Source organism: Bos indicus x Bos taurus, chromosome 6 (genome assembly GCF_003369695.1).
Source record: "Bos indicus x Bos taurus breed Angus x Brahman F1 hybrid chromosome 6, Bos_hybrid_MaternalHap_v2.0, whole genome shotgun sequence".
Taxonomy (NCBI): Eukaryota; Metazoa; Chordata; class Mammalia; order Artiodactyla; family Bovidae; genus Bos; species Bos indicus x Bos taurus.
Window position 1 is genome coordinate 105,194,601 of NC_040081.1, and position 20,198 is coordinate 105,214,798.

The 20,198-nt window shown below is 45.0% G+C and overlaps 1 protein-coding gene across 1 annotated transcript in view; it reads right to left on the minus strand.

Moving 5' to 3' along the window:
• Window positions 1-20,198, minus strand: part of CLNK (cytokine dependent hematopoietic cell linker) — a 204,223-nt gene that overhangs the window by 85,292 nt on the left and 98,733 nt on the right. The window contains exons 4-5 of the mRNA XM_027545041.1: window positions 15,627-15,655; window positions 3,532-3,572 (exon numbers count right to left, since the gene is read on the minus strand). Coding sequence (XP_027400842.1) covers window positions 3,532-3,572; window positions 15,627-15,655 — 70 coding nt within the window. The remainder of the gene's footprint in view (window positions 1-3,531; window positions 3,573-15,626; window positions 15,656-20,198) is intronic.

Consider the following 20,198-nt stretch of genomic DNA (forward strand, 5'->3'; position numbering starts at 1 on the left):
CTCTACCCAGCAAAGTTACCTTTCAGATATAAAGGAGAAATAAAGGCTCTCCCAGACAAACACACCTGAGGGAGTTCATTGCCATTAGAGCAGCCTTACAAGAAATGTTGAAAAGAGCTCTTCTGCCTGAAATAAGCAGAAGGCAATGGCACCCCACTCCAGTACTCCTGCCTGGAAAATCCCATGGACAGAGGAGCCTGGTGGGCTGCAGTCCATGGGGTCGAGAAGAGTCAGACACGGCTTAGCGACTTCACTTTCACTTTTCACTTTCATGCATTGGAGAAGGAAACGGCAACCCACTCCAGTGTTCTTGCCTGGAGAATCCCAGGGACGGGAAGCCTGGTGGGCTGCCGTCTATGGGGTCGCACAGAGTCGGTCACGACTGAAGCGACTTAGCAGCAGCAGCAGCAGCAGCCTGAAATAAAAGTGGTAAAAGTACACTATACTTTGAGTAAGGGGATAAACGACTACCAGAAGTGTCTTAATGAGACAACGTATGTAAAATGTTGAGCATATTGCCTGATGGTCAGCACTCAACAAATATTAGCTGTAAATACTATTATGAATGCTACTGTGATAACAGCTACTATTAAAGAGAGTCTGAGATAAAGGAAGCCGACCCATCATGCTTTGTTCACCGCCCTTTAAAGCCTCTCTAACACTTGTTAAGGAGTTTATATGTCCTAGGTTCTTTCTGTACTTTATCTCATTGTATAAGCAGAAAAATCTATGAGATGATTTTACTATAGTGTAGGAAACTAGAATTAGATAGGCTTAAATTTAAATTCTGCTGCTACTGCTGCTGCTAAGTCGCTTCAGTCGTGTCCGACTCTGTGCGACCCCATAGACGGCAGCCCATCAGGCTCCCCCGTCCCTGGGATTCTCCAGGCAAGAGTACTGGAGTGGGTTGCCATTGCCTTCTCCAATTTAAATTCTAAGTCTGCATTATTCTCATTCTTTATTATGTATATTCTCTCTATATATGTATATTCTCTAATATATATAATATATATTCAGTTCAGTTCAGTTGCTCAGTCGTGTCCGACTCTTTGAGACCCCATGAATCGCAGCACACTAGGCCTCCCTGTCCATCACCAACTCCCGGAGTTCACTCAGACTCACATCCATCGAGTCAGTGATGCCATCCAGCCACCTCATTCTCTGTCGTCCCCTTCTCCTCCTGCCCCCAATCCCTCCCAGCATCAGAGTCTTTTCCAATGAGTCAACTCTTCTCATGAGGTGGCCAAAGTACTGGAGTTTCAGCTTTAGCATCATTCCTTCCAAAGAAATCCCAGGGCTATATATAATACTATTATATATTATTATATAATATATATTAATAATCTAATATGTATAATATGTATTATTCTAATTGTTATATAAATAATATATATTCTATATATATATTAGAGAACAAGAATAATGCAGAACATATACTATAAATATATATTTATATAGGGCTTACTAGTCCTAAGACTCCAAGTGCATGCCTTTTTCTATCATCACTCTATCAAAGCAGTTTGGTAAAAGTAAAGACTAGTTATAGGATGAGTCTAATCTCCAGGTAAGCAGTAGCACAGTGGGGACTCACCAGACCCCTATCTGGAAAACTTTCTGGGCTTCAGTTTGGCTCATGGCAAATCTGATCATTCAACACAAAAGGTGGAATGCAATTTAGTCAGTCTGTGTTCTTTACGAGACAGCATAAATCTTTCTATTATCTGTCTACTGTTAATATTGGGGGTTCTTACTAAAAGCTCAGTATATATAAGTCTTCCACTTTATAAAATATTTTGGGATTGATTGTGTGTGCATGTGTGTCCTAGGGTGAGAATTCATAGCTTTAATTTAATTATTAAAGAAATCTTTCAAGAAGTAAAGAACCAAAGATTTTACAGGTAAATTCTATCTATTCATATATCTATCATCTATCTATACATCTATCTCTATCATTTCTATCTATTCCACTTATCATCTATAGATATGTTAAAGCTATTTAAATTATGTACACATAATTGTTAACAATTAAATTATTTATAATATTAGGTAGCTGATTTCACATTATAAATTTAAAATTTTCTTTTAGTCATTAAAATTCTTTGTAAATATGATTAATTTACAATTAATATTATATCTATTGATTTATTATTAATAGAAGATGGTTAAAACTCAATATTCAAAAAATGAAGATCATGTCATCCAGTTCCTTCACTTCATGGCAAATAGATAGGAAAAAATGGAAACAGTGTCAGATTTCATATTGTTGGGCTCCAAAATCAATGCGGATGGTGACTGCAGCCAAGAAATTAAAAGACGCTTGCTCCTTGGAAGAAAAGCTATGATAAACCTGGACAGCATATTAAAAAGCAGAGACATCGCTTTGCTGACAAAGGTCTGTATAGTCAAAGCTATGGTTTTTCCCGCAGTGTGTGTGGACTTGACAGATGGACCATAAGGAAGACTGAGCACTGGAGAACTGATGCTTTCAAACTGTGGTGTGGAGAAGACTCTTGAGAGTCCCTTGGACTGCAAGGAGATCCAACCAGTCCATCCTAAAGGACATCAGTTCTGAATATTCATGGGAAGGACTGATGCTGAAGCTGAAGCTCCAATACTTTGGCCACCTGATGTGAAGATCCAACTCATTGGAAAAGACCCTGATGCTGGGAAAGATTGAAGGCAGGAGGAGAAGGGGATGACAGGGGACAAGATAGCTGGATGGCATCACCGACTCAGTGGACATGAGTCTGAGCAAGCTCCAGGAGATGGTGAAGGACAGGGGCACCTGGTGTGCTGCAGTCCATGGGGTCGAAAAGAGTCAGACACGACTGAGTGGCTGAACAACAGAACAATATGGATTTATCATAATATATTCAGTGATTTTTCTATTATTGAATATATCACATGATTCCAGTGTGTTGCCATTTAAAATATATTATAAAACATAAATGAGTGTTTAATTATTCATCCAAATTTTAGGTTAATTTTTTAATTTGTCCCATAGAATTATGGGATTGAAGAAAATAAATATTTTTATATTTTTTAATCTTATAAAATTGCTTTCCAAAGAATTTCTTGTTATTTAAAATTTCACTATGAGTGTTGGCAGGTGCTTTTCTCACCACACACTTGCCAGCATCATGTGTTGGTATTTTCATTTTAATCAGTCTTCACAATGACCATTATGAGTTTATTTTTATCTCCATTTTAGTGCTGAGGAATTGAAATGTGTTTTTTTGTCTTTTTCTGTATTAATGCCTCAATATATTTATTTATTTATCCAGCTTTACCAAGAAATAATTGACATACATCACTGTGTAAGTTTCAGGCATACAGCACAATGATTTGATTTACATGTATTATAGGAATACCGTATTCTACCCAAGACTTGAAATGCACTTTTCTCTGCCAGGAAATCATGCCATTTGGAAAAGTTAAATGTTTTACAATTCACCAAGTACATAGAAAAAAGCCACTTACTTTGTAAATATCAAAGACTGACAAAATAGGTAAAGAGAGCAGCTGACTTACACCATCAAGAAGAAGAGGCTCATTAATAGTCTGGTACTGTCCTGCCAACAAAAACAGCAAAATGTTATTGCAAAACATTGGAAAGACTGGGCCCTTGTTTTTCTCCAGAAATCTTGTGCTCATTTCAGTTAATTGTTCTTGACTGTAATTGCTCAAAATGAAGTGCACATTTTCATGCTTCTCGCTCCATCAGCTGCTCTTGCCTAACAGGGGCAATTGGAAAAGGAGGAAAGGAAATCAAATCCCAACTCAGAAGGCTGGCTTTTTCTACAGCAGGTAAGTTTTCCCACTGAAAGAGAAGCAAAGTTAGAAGGAACTCTGCCCCGAAATTAGTTGCACCCAAGTGATAACTCAGCAGCATCTCAGCCAAGGACCTGGGGTGCTGTCCCCTCCCCCTCTGACACACATGTTGCATTTGCCCGACTCTATCCACACATTGTTATCTATCCATACATTGTTTTCTTGAACAGACTACATGGTCTGAGCTTCAGTTCAGTTCAGTCACTCAGTCACGTCCGACTCTTTGTGACCCCATCAACTGCAGCATTCCAGGCCTCCCTGTCCATCACCAACTCCCGGAGTTTACCTAAACCCATGTTCGTTGAGTCGGGATACCATCCAACCATCTCATCCTCTGTCGTCCCCTTCTAGTTTGAGCTTAGGGACCGTATCTACTTATTCATCTCTCCCTGGCTTCGGCTGCAGGGCCCAAATGGACCACAAGAGCTCTTGATAGGCATTTGTTGAATGAATATTGCTCAGCCGGGGGTGCTTCAACACTCAACTGCTTCCTTTGAACTTGATCAATGAAAGATTGCCCAAAGGTTATCTAGTGCAGTCAGGGTAAATGTTTCACATTTCACTCTCAGATTATGCAAAACCACCAAAGAATTGTTCACATAGCCTACAGTCTTTTTGCTTCCTCATAGACTTAATTTTCCTAAATTGCAAAATAGGTTCATGCTGTTAGTCTGAATTTAGGAACACCATAGGCAGAAAATGTTCTTATCATGTTGTCTTTATTAGCACATATGTGAGAAGCTTCTAGCAGGTCTCAGGACTGGAAGCTGCACACAGCTTAGCTTTTTGTTTGCTTTGAGTGAAGGAAAAGCATCAGTCCTAGAAAAGAGCATATTTCCCTTCCTTCTTTGGCTGATGAGACTCTCAGGGCAAATTTCTGGCCTGTGTCCAAATAGCGTAGAGGACTATGGTATGCTATGTATTGCTACCATTTGGTCCAGTTTCATTGTGTTCTTTAACTTTTGTCCATTCACCCTAAATTCTCTTCCCATGTGTATGTGCTAACTTGCTTCAGTCGTGTACGACTGTCTTCGATGCTATGGACTCTAGCCCGCCAGGCTCCTCCATCCATGGGATTCCCCAGGTAAGACTACTGGAGTGGGTTGCCATGCCCTCCTCCAGGGGGTCTTCCTGACCCAGAGATGGAACTGGCGGCCCTTATGGCTTCTGTATTGGCAGGCGGGTTCTTTACCACTAGCGCCATCTGGGAAGCCCTCTCTTCCCATACCGAAATACAAAATTAATAGTTGTGAATTTGTGTCAGCGTGCCCAAGTCTTTTGTAAGGTATAATGTGTAAATTCATGAAACTTTGGCTCAGTGGAAATGCAGTTCTCTGGAATTTGCCTAGGACAAGTGTCAAGTAGCCAAAGTGAATCTCCTTGAGACAGTGAGCCAGGAGGAGTGGAATCCTGTCTGCATTGTCCACCGTCCATCCTGGTGGTGGGACCAGAAGGGCCCATCCCCCTGGGGCACTAATACCATCTTCCTGTCCCAGTACAGTTACACCCACTACTGAGATCCCGGGCAGAGAAACCCACAGGTTTTTCAGCCCTTTAGCAATTTGTATTCTCTCATGAGGAGAAGGCAATGGCACCCAACTCCAGTATTCTTGCCTGGAAAATCCCATGGATGGAGGAGCCTGGAAGGCTGCAGTCCATGGAGTCATTAAGAGTTGGACATGACTGAGCGACTTCACTTTCACTTTTCACTTTCATGCATTGGAGAAGGAAATGGTAACCCACTCCAGTGTTCTTGCCTGGAGAATTCCATGGACAGAGGAGCCTGGAGGGCTGCAGTCAGTGAGGTCAGAGAGTCGGACACGACTAAGTGACTAACACACACACACTATCTCATGAATTAAGTGAATAAAGTCACGCGTTACACCAGCAGGTCTGGCAGAAGCAAATGAGCACAGAATTATTGGGGCATTTCTCTGGTCTTCGTGATCCAGGACAGCAGTGCCCATAAGTCCAGGTTCAGTATCATTTCATTTTAGGAGATTGGCCTCCTTGAGCATAGTCATTATAACCACATCTTCATGGAGAGCTGAGAAGTCTTTTCTTTCAGCGGCATGGCAGTCTGAGCCCCGCTTGGATTCCCCCATGTACGGTACACGCCCCTTCTGAGTCTTTGCTTGTGTTGATTCCACCTGCAGTCCCTGCCTCCTCCGTTTTGTTTTCCAAAATGCTCAGTATCTTTTGAGATTCTCCTGGGGCTTCCCTTTCTGACCACTCCAGGTTACTTTAATCTCGATAAATCGTTAGAGCTGTTGTTTTCTGTCTCACTCACCACGACACTTAAATAAAAAGAGGCAGCATCTGATTGTTTCTTTGTTGTATACACACGCTGTCCTCCTGTAGGGAAGGGAGTGGATTGTCTTTTATCTCTGTGACCCTCAGTACCTCTCTGTGTTATGAACAACGCAGAGTTTTGGAAATATAATTTTAAAAGCACAGTTCTGAACCTGTAAATCAGCTCCTGTCACTCATGGCCCATGAAACAGAGTCCAGATTTCCTGCTGTGGCTCCCGGAGGCCAGCACAGCCCAGCACAGCCCAGAGACAGCCCTGTCTCTGGTCTCATCGCTTTCCAGTTTCTTCCTCCTCTGAACTCCAGGCACATCAGCCTCTTTTCAAGTCCATGCTGTATGCTAAGCTCCTCTGCCTCTGACACATTGCATGCAGTGTCTGCCAGTCCAGAATGTTCTCTTCTCAGCTCTGTCCAGGCCTGGATCCTTCTCATCCATCACTGTAGTTTTGTTGTTCAGTGGTGCCCAACTCTCTGTGACCCCGTGGACTGCAGCACACCAGGCTTCCCTATCATTTGCCATCTCCTGGAGTTTGCTCAAATTCATGTCCATTGAGTCAGTGATGCTATCTAACCATCTCATCCTCTTTTACCCCCTTCTCCTCCTGCCCTCAATCTTTCCCAGCATCAGGGTCTTTTCTGATGAGTCAGCTCTTCGCAGCAGGTGGCCAAAGTATTGAAGCTTCAACTTCAGCATCAGTCCTTCCAGTGAATATTCAAGGTTGAATTCCTTTAGGATTGATGGGTTTGATCTCCTTGCAGTCCAAGGGACACTCAAGAGTCTTCTCCAGCACCACAGTTCAAAAGCATCATCCATCATACTATATTTTAAATGTCATCTGCCTTGGGGGACCATCTCTGACTATCAACATCAGGTAAAAATTAGGAGCATCCTCCAGCCGTGGTCCTCACTACCTCAACATCTGGCACAGCGGTGAGAATGCTGTGTGCTCATCAAACCCCATTTGCTCAGGCACACAGTTCCTGGTGTCCCTTCCACTCGGTGCCTTGGCTTGGTGCTATGGCCACTGGGACACGGAAGGTGTGGTAGATTCCACTCTGGGCCATCCCACTTGACCTTCCATCTCTCACTCTTGCCCCAGTGGCTGGCCAGAGACAGAAGACCCCAAGGCCCTTGGGGATAATGGAAGTCACTGGGAAAAAGCAGAGTGAATCCTGAATGAGTATTTTGGAAAAAGTATGAGTGTTAGTTACTCAGTCATGTCTAACTCTTTGTGACCCCACGGACTGCAGCCCGCCAGCCCCCTCAGTCCATGGGATTCTCTAGGCAAGAATACTGGAGTGGGTTGCCATTCCCTTCACTTTCCATTGGATTGTGATGTGAGCAAGAAATAAACCTTTATTTTATTAAACTACTAGCTGAAAGTGAAGTCACTCAGTCGTGTCTGACTCTTTGCGATCCCATGGACTATAGCCTACTAGGCTCTTCCATCCATGGGATTTTCTAGGCAAGAGTACTGGAGTGGGTTGCCATTTCCTTCTCCAGGAGATCTTCCCGACCCAGGGATTGAACCTGGGTCTCCCGCATTGTAGGCAGACGCTTTACTGTCTGAGCCACCAGGGAAGCAGAACAACTAAGCTCTGTAGTTTATGCATTATATATGTTAGTCTTCCCCGATTAATATACCCTGCTCAACTTCTCCATAGTGTGTAGGAACAAAGCAAGCCAACGAGTATATTACACAGTTACAGACGGTGGTGCTTGCCTCCCCCGAGGCAGTGGTGAGACCCCAGGCTCCAATTGCTCCTTAACTCTGTGTATGGTAAGTGACAATAAATGACCAGTCTGCTGCAGAAACACCCAGGACATGGAACCAGTGATGGAACTTCAAGATGAACTTGATCCTCTCCCTTGCTGAGCGAACTTGACTTTGGCACTCCCTCTTGCTGGACCCAGATCCTCACCCTTGTGACTTCCCCCTCAATTCTTCCAGGTCTTTGAGTCTTCCTGGGCCTGACAGGTAGGTTGGCTTCTCAGAGAGAGAGAGCTGTTTTCTAGAAAGATGAGGAAGCTGCTCAGTAGCTTTCCACATTATCCTCCTGAAAGAGTGGTAGTGATGCTGTGTCAGTGGAGGGCCCCTCACGGCCACAGAGAACGGCTGACTTCTGTGTGCTCCTCAAGGAGACGTCTTTCTTTTCTTCTTCTTCTTCTTTTTTTTTTTTTTTACAAAAGACAACATTTCCCTAAAAGTTATTTTTAAGAGGGAAGTGAAGATGAATATGTGCCATGTAAACTCAGGGGGATTTCCTTACTGGCAGGGGCAATTGCCCCAGACTCTGGTCTTGAACGTGGACACCTCATGCCTACAGAGGTGTGGCAAGTGTCCAATATACCCATCAAGTTTTGGTCCCCTGACCAGTCGCGTCTTGGCTGCTTTAGAAAACAGAAGAAAGCAAACTTGGGTCCCTGAGCAGACCAAGTGCTTTTTACACAAGCACCCATGGTGGTATCTACTCTGGCCTCAGAAGTCTGGGAATTACTGACATAGATACTCCAACTCTCATGCCGTGGAAGGTGGGCCATCCCAGGTGGCTCAGAGGTAAAGAACCTGCCTGCCAGTGCAGGAGATGGGGGTTTGATCCCTGGGTTGGGAAAATCCCCTGGAGAAGGGAATGGCAACCCACTCCGGTATTCTTGCCTGGAGAATTCCATGCACAGAGAAACCTGGCGGGCTACACAGTGTACAGGGTTGCAAAGAGTCAGACACGACTGAGCGACTAACACTTCAGAGAGACTCAGACTATTTTCACTAATAAACAGGTCCATGAACTTAAGCCCCTGGAGGTGCAAGATTGCTGCCTGGTCTACAACCCCTTTCCAGGGACGGGGTGGCTGTCCGAGCATCTGAGTGCTACTACCATGAGTGGTCACAGGAGAAGGAAATCCTGGGCTGGTCCCGGGAAGAAAATATGCTTCTCTGGTGTGAGAAGAGGAGACGAAGTAGGAAAACGCAGAGTCCTCAAACTTTCTGTTTCTCTACGAAGTGAAGTCAGTTCACAGGCCCTTCAGATGACTGTATTCCCAAAGCAGATGTGATCCCCAAACAAAATGAGCTTCTGCTTTCATTTCAGTCACAAGATTTCAGAGAGAGAGACACAGGGGAGAGAGGCATGGTGAGGGTGAGGGTTGGTGTGCAGTCGCCCAGTCACGTCTGACTCTTGGCCACGCCAGGGACTGCAGCTGGCCAGGCCTCCCAGTCCCTCACCATCTCCCGAAGTTTGCCCAAGATCATGTCCATTAAGTCAATGATGCTATCCAGCCATCTCATCCTCTGACACCTTCTTCCCCTCTGCCCTCAATCTTTCCCAGCATCGGGGACTTTTCCAGTGAGTCAGCTGTTCGCATCGGATGGCCCAAGTACTGGAACTCACTCGTAAATATGTGGTAAAAGCAAAGAGGCTGGTAAATCCCAACTTCCCATCACTAAGTACCCAGAGCCAAGACAGTTGTGTCCCCCACACCTTTCCCCTTGCTTCTCCACGTTAGAACCCCTCATGGGTAGCAGGGTATCTTATGACATGTCCTTATCATCACTTGGCCATGGGTCCAAGTTTTGGTCGATGGAAGAGATGGAAAATCAACTCACACTCTCCGGGAAACTTTCTTGGGGAAAATTTCTGTGTGCTGTTCGTTCCTTCTTTTCCTTCCCTTCCTCCCTCCTGGAGACATCGCTATTTTAGACGATGAGAGTGAGCAAGGCAGGAGGGGCAGGGTTTCCGAGAACTTCACGGAACAGAGATGCCACACAGCCTTGAACTGTTTACCTCCGGACTTGACTTACATAGAAAATAAACATTTGTCATGTCTAAGCTCCACGATTTCTTTTTAAAAGTGTCTTGCTGCCTTAAATTTTGTTCTCAGCTGCGGCGTTCTCCATTAACAAACACAGCAGAGTCTCTGATCAAAGGCATGGGCCCATGTTTCCCAGAAGCGTAATGAGAAGTTCTAGGTTCAAATCTTGGCCATGTGACCTCAGGCAAGCTGGTAAGCCTGGGAGGAATAAGAGTGTGCGCCTGCGTGCTTAGTCGTTCAGCTGTGTTGGACTCATTGTGACCCTGTGGACCGTAGCCCGCCAGGCTCCTCTGTCCACAGCAAGAATACTGGAGTGGGTTGCCATGCCCTCCTCCAGGGGATCTTCTGACCCAGAAGTTGCACACAAATCTTACATCTCTTGCATTGGTAGGAGGGTTCTTTGTCACTAGCGCCACCTGGGAAGCCCAGGAATAAGAGTATCTACCCCAAATAACTGCTGAGAAGCTTAAATAAATAACTCCCCGGCTCAGTGCCCCTCTAAGGAATTGCTGTGTTCTGCATTTCGTGTCTTTTCAAGGTCAACTTCAAGGCCAAATCTTTTTTCACTCAGTCCAGATCTTTAGATCTTCAGATCTATATTTGGAATTTGTTCATTAGTTGATGCCCATTTTCAGACAAAATATGTGCCTTTCCATCATTCAGCTGTTTACAAGCACCTACCAGTTATTCCGAAGGATTCTTCAAGCAGAGCTCCCTTCTAGCCAAGAGGCTCCGGGAGTCAATGACTGAGAAACCGAGGCTGCCACTGGGGCCCAGCTTACACGTGTGCTGTGATGAAGCTGAGCTCTGTGCCATTGCTGTCTATGTCTACTGGTGTCTCCACAAGTTCCCTAGTTTCGCTTGGGCCCTGTTTAGCTAATCATGCATTGAAGAGAATAAAATGTGTTCAGTTCAGTTCAGCCACTCAGTCGTGTCCGACTCTTTGCGACCCCATGAATCGCAGCACGCCAGGCCTCCCTGTCCATCACCAACTCCCGGAGTTCACTCAGACTCACGTCTATCGAGTCAGTGATGCCATCCAGCCATCTCATCCTCTGTAGTCCCCTTCACAGCTAAATTAGACAAGTTTATAAAAGGTCTGGCATGCACCCCACCTGATAGGTTAATTTCTTTCCATTTTCTCTCATTCTCTGGACTCACTGATATTCAAATTCCACACTCACATCCCAGGTTCTTTCTCCCACATGAGGCTGCCTTTCTCCATTTTTATCCTTTAAAAACTTGAAGGTATTTGGGGATGGAAGGCATCAGCCTGCTCTTCCTCTTGGTCTGTGAAGAGGGGGTAGTTGACACTCTGCACCCTGGCTGGTCCCAAACTTTAGAACCTCTTCTGTTTGGCATCCATCCATGGCTGTAGGGAAAGGCAGGAAGGGACTTCTTAGAGTTACTTTCAGTCTCTGAGTCAAGGATGATGATGTTGAATAAATCTTGACTATATGACTTATATAGTCAAGAGGAGAAGGAAGAAAGGAGGGAAGCAGGCAGGGAAAGAAAGAATGGAAATAGAATATACAGACATAGGTAATTTATGTATGAGGATGAGATGGATAGATAACACCTCTGACTCAACAGAAATGAAATTGAGCAAAGTTTGGGAGATAGTGAAGGACAGGGAAGCCTGGTGTGCTGCCCTTCATGGGGTCTCACAGAGCTGGACACGTCTCAGCAACTGAACAGCAATTTTATGTATGTTGTATATCTAATACATATTAAATCTCTATCTATCTATCTATCCATTTATTAATTATCTATCTATCTGTCTACCTGCTCAGTCATCTAGCACTTCTGGCTAGATTTCAGTTTTCAGTGAATGAATTTCAGTTTTATTCACTGAATCATAGTCTCCTGATCTGAAGAGTATGATCTGTGAATTTCAAGTCACAAATAGTGTAAACTTGCAGGCATAGCTGTATGGGAAACATTCACTGGGAGTTGGGAGAACAGGCTCAAGGTTCTCACCAGATAGCTCTTGGAAATTCACTTCCCTTTTCTAGTTCTTAGTTTCCTCATCTGTAAAGTATGGTATGAGAATCTCAGACTAGCCGAGTCCTGGGAACCTTTCATTTTTATTTCCCTTTTCAAAAACTTGTGGTCAAGATATCTCATTGAATTGTGATGCCATTTTGTATTTTTAAGAGTATTCTAGTGTACTGATGTTACATGTGCTTTGATAAATGCATTAAGTAGAATTATTATCAATTACAACAAACAGACAAAAATTCGTGGTCAAAGCTGGTTAGAGTATCTGACATATTAAGAAACTACCTCAGTTGGTTGAATGAATGGGTAGATGGATGAATGAATGATGATATTTAAACAGGCAGCTGCCTCTTGGTAGAGGCAGACTTGATAAGTTTCCATCCACCTGTCTATATTTTTTTCTTCAGCCAGTGATTCTCAAAAGACTATCCTAGCAGTACCTGAATTAGAATTATCCTTCTGGCCTCACTATAGCTCTGCCAAAGAACAAACCCTGGCATGGGCTTGTGATAAACATTTTTTGCTGCTGAGATTCTGATACACACTGGATTTTGAAGGCAATTGTAAATCCGTGGGCTTATCAGCCCACGGATGATTGGAATCCTGGCTTGTGTTTATGAAAACTGGGTGGAGAGCTTTTTCCTGCAATTCAATTGTTAACATTTCAATTTGTTTCTGTTCACCAGCTTCCCCAGCATTTTGGGGGAGAACGAGCCTCTGCTATATTAATACAGATATTGTACTACCTAGAAATGGCCAGCAGGCGACAGTGGATGCTCACATATTCCTTACCTACCATTTCCCTCCCCGCGAAGTCTTAACATTTGTATTATTTTTTCTTTTAGAAGTGAGGGTAAAAAACCCCACAAACTTTAAGACGGATTTCCCTTAGGAAAAAACCAAAACAAAACAAGTATTCCTGTGCAAAATGAAATTTGTTGTCTGTTTAATTGAGTCAAACAACAAGCGTCTTTATCAGTGTTTTTATTGTGTATGGTGACCTAAGACAGAAGGACGCACTTTCTAAATGGGCTGTCCTCTCCAATATCAATCTTTATTCAGTAGAAGGAGACAATCTCCTGAGTTTATTTTGTGGAAAACCTTGACACTCTTTTCTATATATCAACATCACCGAAGATGTTGATATTGACAGGTTGTCCAAGTTTGGATATGTGTCTGTCTTCTAGGCCTAGAGAATTTTTTTTTTTTTTGATAGATTGTTTTGAGCATAAAAAATATGCTGCTGTAGGAAAACCATAAGATACAGATGAGCAAAAAAGAGAAGTAAAGTCACAATAATATTCCCATACCAAGATATAGTGGTTTAGTTGATAAGTTGTGTGACCCCATTGTGACTCCATGGACTGTAGCCCGCCAGGCTCCTCTGTCCATGAGATTTTCCAGTCAAAAACACTGGAGTGGGTTGCCATTTCCTTCTCCAGGGGATCTTCCTGACCCAGGGACCGAACCAGGGTCTCCTGCATTGCAGGCAGAATCTTCCCCAACTGAGAGATAGCCACTATAAATATTTAATTAGAGCAAAATCACTAACACACACACAAGCACACATATACAGACATGATATAAATTATGTGTATATGATCACAATGTGTGTGCGTGTTTTTTTGCCTGCCCTTTCATATAATATCTTGCTATAATATACCCCTCAGTGACTATGCTTCAAGATCATCATTTTTAATGTCTATGTAGTATTCTTTCATATAGACATTCTTTTAATTTCAACTGTATTTTTACCATATTTTCAATGAGTCGCATGATACAAAATTGCAAGCGCCTTTAAAGTACCTGGGAATGTTATAAATATCATGGTGATAAACTGTCTTTTATATAAACCATCACATGCGTCTTTAATTATATCGGCTTTATTCTAGTTAAGTAGACACTGGCCATAGTGTGTAAGCTTGCAGAGGCTGAGGTGGTCTGGTTCACTAAGTATTTTTGTTAGGGTGTGGATTCAAGTGCTCTGGGCAAGTCTGGGCAGCTTCATCTCTCTCAACTTTGGAGGCAGGGTTGATTTGTTTCTGTTTCCTCGCTTGTGTCTCTGCTGCTGCTGCTGCTGCTAAGTCGCTTCAGTCGTGTCTGACTCTGTGCGACCCCATAGGCGGCAGCCCACTAGGTTCCCCCGTCCCTGGGATTCTCCAGGCAAGAACACTGCAGTGGGGTATCATTGCCTTCTCCGGCTTGTGTCTCTAGAATGCTGTTAATGAAATGGAATCTGTTTGTCAGTTTCCCTCTCCCTTAAGGCAGGTGGAGAACAAGTCCCGAGGGAGAGAATACAGGTCACACCTAACATTCGCCAGCCACTGAATCAGACTAGCAACCTCTTTTGAGGCACCATCCCCTTTAGAATTTTCTACAGCCCCTCCGCCCTTGTTCCCCAAACTCTAAGTGGATGGTAGAAAGTGTTGAGAGGTGGCAAGCATGTGGGGAAAATATGCTTGAAAACAGAGACTTAGTACGATTTAGAAACAACAGCCTTGAGAGAACTGGAGAAGGAAATGGATCCCCGCTCCAGTGTTCTTGCCTGGAGAATCCCATGGGCAGAGGAACCTGGCGGGCATGGGGTAGCAAGAGTTGGACACGACTGAGCGACCGAGTAACACACCTTGAGTCAGTGCAGCCTCTCTTAGGACCTGACTGCGAGGCTTTTGTAAGAAGGATTAGACCTGGGTACTTGTTTGTTTCTTATTTATATTCATACTTGCAAAGTTGATTTTGCTTTTTCCTCCTTCTCGCTGCTGTGCGGGGCACACCGGGTGCTGGTTATACTCTCCCAACGTATGTTATATGAATATAACACATTATAAGTAATATAAAGAATAATTCATTATATATAATATAATACAATGAATCCTGTGAATTCATTTGTGCTGACATCACTCCCAAAGCCCCTATTGCTTCTTTGCACACTCCCTCTGGTCAATTTCTCATTTCCTGTTTTTTTTTTTTGGCCATGCCTCGTGGGATCTTCGTTCCCTGACCAGAAACCAAACCCAGGCCCTTGGCAGTGGAGGCTTGCAGTCCTAACCACTGGAAAGCCAGGGAATTCCCGATTTCTCTTTTTTTTTTTTAAGTCTTGTTCCAGTCATCATTTCTAGCCATCAGTTTTCTAGGAAATTTTATGGGACCTCCCTTGATATAACAATACTCTAAGATGAATATTCAAACTTTAACAGGGTCCTAAATAAGTGTCTACTAACAGGAACTAGGCCCTTTTAAAAGAGATATAGGAGAAGCACAAAAAGTGGTTTCTGACTCATTCATCCACCCAACACATATTTTAGAAGGAGTCCATTATGTACAGTTTAGTTGAACAAACACTAATGAGTGGCCACAAATACTGGCACGCTGCCAGAGTTCTACCCATTTTGCAGATGAAGAAACTGGGGCCCACAGGGATCTGCGCTTCATCCAAGACTACGCAGCTAATAAATGGAGAGCCAGGATCCCCACCTCATCTGGCAGCCTCCAAAGCTGTGGACGTCATAGACTTCCAGCCTGGGAGCAATCAGAGGGAAAGACTCTAAGTCACTAACGTCGCCTTGAACAGGCCAATAGCTTTATCTAAGGAAAAATGGAAAAGGATGGAAGGAGGAATAACAGACTCCGGCTGACATTGCCACTGCTTCGGTGCCTGGGGGCCCTGACTTACCTGTGGCACTGTCGATTCTGGGCCATGACCTAGGACAGAAAAGAGAACCAAGGTAAGTGTCTGCTGCATTCAATTCATTGTCCTCCCCAGAGGAGCAGGTAGTCATCGAAGGCAGGTCACAAATCAAGTTGTAGAGCACTTCCTTTGTGCTTGTGCTGTTCTAGACCCAAAGGAACATCTCATTACAGAGAATTTAGGAAAACAGAGAAGTGCATCTAGAAAAAAACAGTCAACACCACAGGTAATATTTCGGCGAGGCTCAGGCATATGTACAGGCTTCCCTGGTGGCTCAGACGGTAAAGTGTCTGTCTGCAATGCAGGAGACCCGGGTTTGATCCCTGGTTTGGGAAGATGCCCTGGAGAAGGAAATGGCAGCCCACTCCAGTATTCTTGCCTGGAAAATTCCATGGACGGCGGAGCCTGGTAGGCTACCGTCCATGGGGTTGCAAAGAGTCAGACACAACCGAGCGACTTCACTTCACAGGCATATGTGCACATGTGTGTATGAGGATGTCTGCATGCCTTTTGATATATAGATGCCTAAAAATAATATGAAAGAATGTATAGGCGCCTGCAGATATAGAGAACAGATGTGTGAGCCCATGTGGAGGAAGGGGAGGCAGGGATGAACTGGGAGATTAGGACTGACATATACACACTACCATGGGTGAAGTCTATTGACCCTGCTATAAAGCACAGGAAGCTCAAACTCTTCTAGAGGAGAGGGATGGGGGAGGTGGGAGGGGGGACCAAGAGGGAGGGGATATATGTATCAGATCAGATCAGATCAGTCGCTCAGTCGTGTCCGACTCTTTGAGACCCCATGAATGGCAGCACACCAGGCCTCCCTGTCCATCACCAACTCCCGGAGTTCACTGAGACTCACGTCCATCGAGTCTGTGATATATGTATACATACAGCTGATTCCCTTCATCGTACAGAAGAATCTAACATGACATTGTAAAGCAATTGTACTCCAATAAAAACTGCATTGTAGATCTTTAACTGTTACTAAGAAACATGCTATTTATCTGCTGTGTGATTTCTGCAGGGGAAAATTAGGCTCTTGCTCCCTTTTGAAACTGTAAATCATGTTGCATTGTGGACCCCTGGTTGCATTTTGAATCCGATTGCTGAGTATTTCCTTGGAGAGACTCCATCAAGTGCAGCGGAAGTGTCTGACAATGATAATGTGCGTCTTCTTAGCTCCTTGTTTCATATCACTCACATGCCTTCTGGATGGTTTGCATCAATCTTTCAATCTATATTCTTGTTTACAGAGTGAGGGGTGATCATCTCATCACATCTTACCACTGTTAAATCCACAAACATTTAAAACCATTTAAAACAATTTTTCCTACTTGCCGCTTGATTCTTTTTTACCTGTTTCACTTCCTTGACGACTAGTGAGGATGAATTGTTATTTGTTTTTTCCAAATAGTTTCAGGCCTTTGCATGTCTTCATTGGTGAAGTTATCTGGGAAGACCAATGAGGTCTTCTCCTGGCCGCCACATTCCCCCTTGGACACATTCCCCAGTGTGCTTTTGGAAGCTCCTTTTCCCTAGATTTCGGGTGATGATCTGAAAAGCCGTGGGGTAATGAGAGCTCTAAAGGATGAGCCTGCTGTGAGCTTAGTTGTTTGCGCCTTTAATAACCCCTGGTCCTTGCAGGGTACCTATTCTCCGAGGCTCTCAAAGTGCGTCACAGGAGCAATTAATTGAGCATCGCAACACACGCCGGCTGTAAATATTTATGAGGTCTCGTTGGTGGTGGCTGGGACGCCAGGCACAGAAGAGTTAAGCTGGGAGATCGTAGTCACCAGGAGATCACAGCCCACGAGCCCCACTTCCAGCTCAGCCTGTTGCCTTCTTCTCACAAGGTTCAGGCCCCAAACGATTCTGTTGGGTCGCTACCACTGTTCCAAGTTCATGGAGGAAATGTGGGGTTCACAGGGCTCCATGGCTCATCCCATCCTGCCAAGATCGAAGGAATTACCACCAGCCTGTGGGACACCCCCCTTCCCAAGATCCTTGCCACCTCCCCTGGCCCTTGCCTGCAGGCGCTGGCCAGCCATGCTTTGGAAGGACTGTGCACTGCCCTGAGGTGCCGTGTGGTTCGCTCTTGGCTCTCTTTCAAGTTGCCCGAGATTCTGCAGAAATTAACAGTAAATCAGCCAGGAAGGAGCAGATCATTTATCTGGGGCCTGAGAGCTCTCTCTTGACACTTTCCACACATGACCTCTTCCCTGACATCTTGGTCTTTGATTAACACCACGAAAGGCTCCCCAGAGTTGCAACTCCTGATGTGTGAGACAGAAATGATATATTTCTGGGACGGTACAGGCAGCTTGATGCGGGCGTGGCAGGCCATGGACAGACGGGAGCATGTGAGCATAGGCAGGATGGGGTCCTGACCCGGGGACTCTGAGAGCGAGGCACCCTCTTCCTGGGACTGGAGGAGGAGCTTCAGGTTTTAAATTAAGATTTCGTTCTCTGTCTAATCTTAGCCTCACCCCCATTTTTATTTTATTTTTAAAAATTTATTTATTTACTTATTTCATTTTTGGCTGTTCTGGATCTTTGTTGCCAAGCGAGCGTTTCTCTAGTTGTGGCGAGCGGGGGTTACACTGTAGTTGCCGTGCCCAGCCTTTTCATTGCGGTAGCTTCTCTTGTTGCAGAGCATTGGCTCTAGGGCGTGTGGACTTCAGTAGCAGTGGCTCCCCGGCTCTGGAGCACAGTCTCAACAGTTGTGGTGTATGGGCTTGGTTGCTCTGTGGCATGTGGGATCTTCTCAGATTAGGGATCGAACCTGTGTCTCCTGCATTGGCAGGTGGATTCTTTCCCACTGAGCCACCAGGGAAGCCCTCACCCATCCAGTTTTTAGACTCAAAGACCATCAACATCTGAAAGTACATTGGAAATAATGTCCAATTTGTGGTTGCAGGTTTCAGATTCTTGGAGGCTGGACTGAGGTCTTGGGATGCTAAAAAGAGCGTATCTGAAGGGAAAAACACCTGTTCAGGCACTGAGCAGGGCTCAGCTCTGGCCGGTGGGCTTTCCCTGCTTTGCAGATGCAACTAAGACTTAGGAGTCACGTGTCTGAAGTGACACGGAAAGCCATCAGCAGTGACAGGATTGGCCTTATTATTCACCAGCTGAGGCAACAACTTAGTCCGCCGGGGTCCCTGCCTCTGGAAGCTTCCTCCCAGTTGTAAAGCCATCTGCAAGTGGTTTATCTGCTGACTCCTCTTGGTGGGGCCCCAAAGCCACAGTGCTCATTCATATGTCATATCCTCTGGGACTGTGCACCCCAGGGTCCTCTGTGCGTCAATGCAAGCCAGATGAATTAGCAGAGGAAGCAGCAGCCAGGCAGGAATGATGTTATTATTCCAGCTGAGCCCAAAAGCCCGGGGTGGGGGTGGGGTGGGGTGGGGAGGGAGGCTGCAAGGAGGGGTCTGGGGAGGCGTCCTGGACTCCAGGGGTATGTCTGGCTGGAGTGCGGACCACGTCTCAACACCAGCAGCTGACAAGCACTCTGAAAAGGCTCCTGTGTTAACACTCTTCATAGCCTGACAGCCCAGGGTGATTAATGACGGATGCCGCTTGCAGATTTCCTGGAGATTTGATGCATTCTCTCTGTGCTTAAGCAAGGCCCATGGTTAGCAAGCTGCCTCTTGCCAGGGAATGACAAGGATGCTCCCTGGCTTGCTTTCGTCAACAGCATCCATCACGTGGCCACGTGTGAACAGGCCGCAGCTGGATGGTGTGTCGCTTGGCAGCCGCCCCTCTGCCCTCCCGACCCTCCTGCTCCTTTTGGTATCTGGGCCCTGAGGAAAGCAGCTGTCCCTCTCTATTTCTGCTTGGACAGGCAGGTGTCCACATGATGGGCAGGGCAGTTCATGGTGTATGGAGTGACCAAAGCTGGCCTCCAGAGGTTCGTGGTTTTCAATATTTAAGGCTCATTACAAATGAAGATGTTTAATTTCTGAGTTAGTTTGAATTTTTAATACTTCTTAATAATTTAAAAGGTTTAATCATTTTTAATTTTTCGAGGGTACTAGATTAAACTCCTCCCCCCTCCACCCCTTGCTGCCTGGGAGAACTGGGTCTGATGGAGCGGGCAGGGTGCACGCATGTTGTCTTATCCATGGGAACAGAGTTTGGATGGTGTGTTATTCCGGTCCCATAGAGACGGGACTTGGTCCTGTCTCCAGGGTCAGGCTCCTGGCTTGGAGATTAATTCCTCATCACCCTCTCGAGTCTGGTGGGCCCCTCTGGGTCTCCCTAGGCACCTGCCGCTGGTCCAGAATGCGGCAGCAAACCCCCTGGGAAGTGGTTGGGGTGATTTCATCCCCTTTCCCAAACCTCCAGGATTAACTGGCTCAGCTCCATACCTCACTGAAAGCTCTGCTCCTGAAATAGAAAGATGACTTTAGAATAAAATTCTCTGATTTGGGGGAAAATGACTGATTTTTTTTTAATAGTCACTACATCTAGTAGCTCTGCTGGTAAAGAATCTGCCTGCAATGCAGGAGATCCTGGTTCAATTCCTGGGTCAGGAGGATCCGCTGG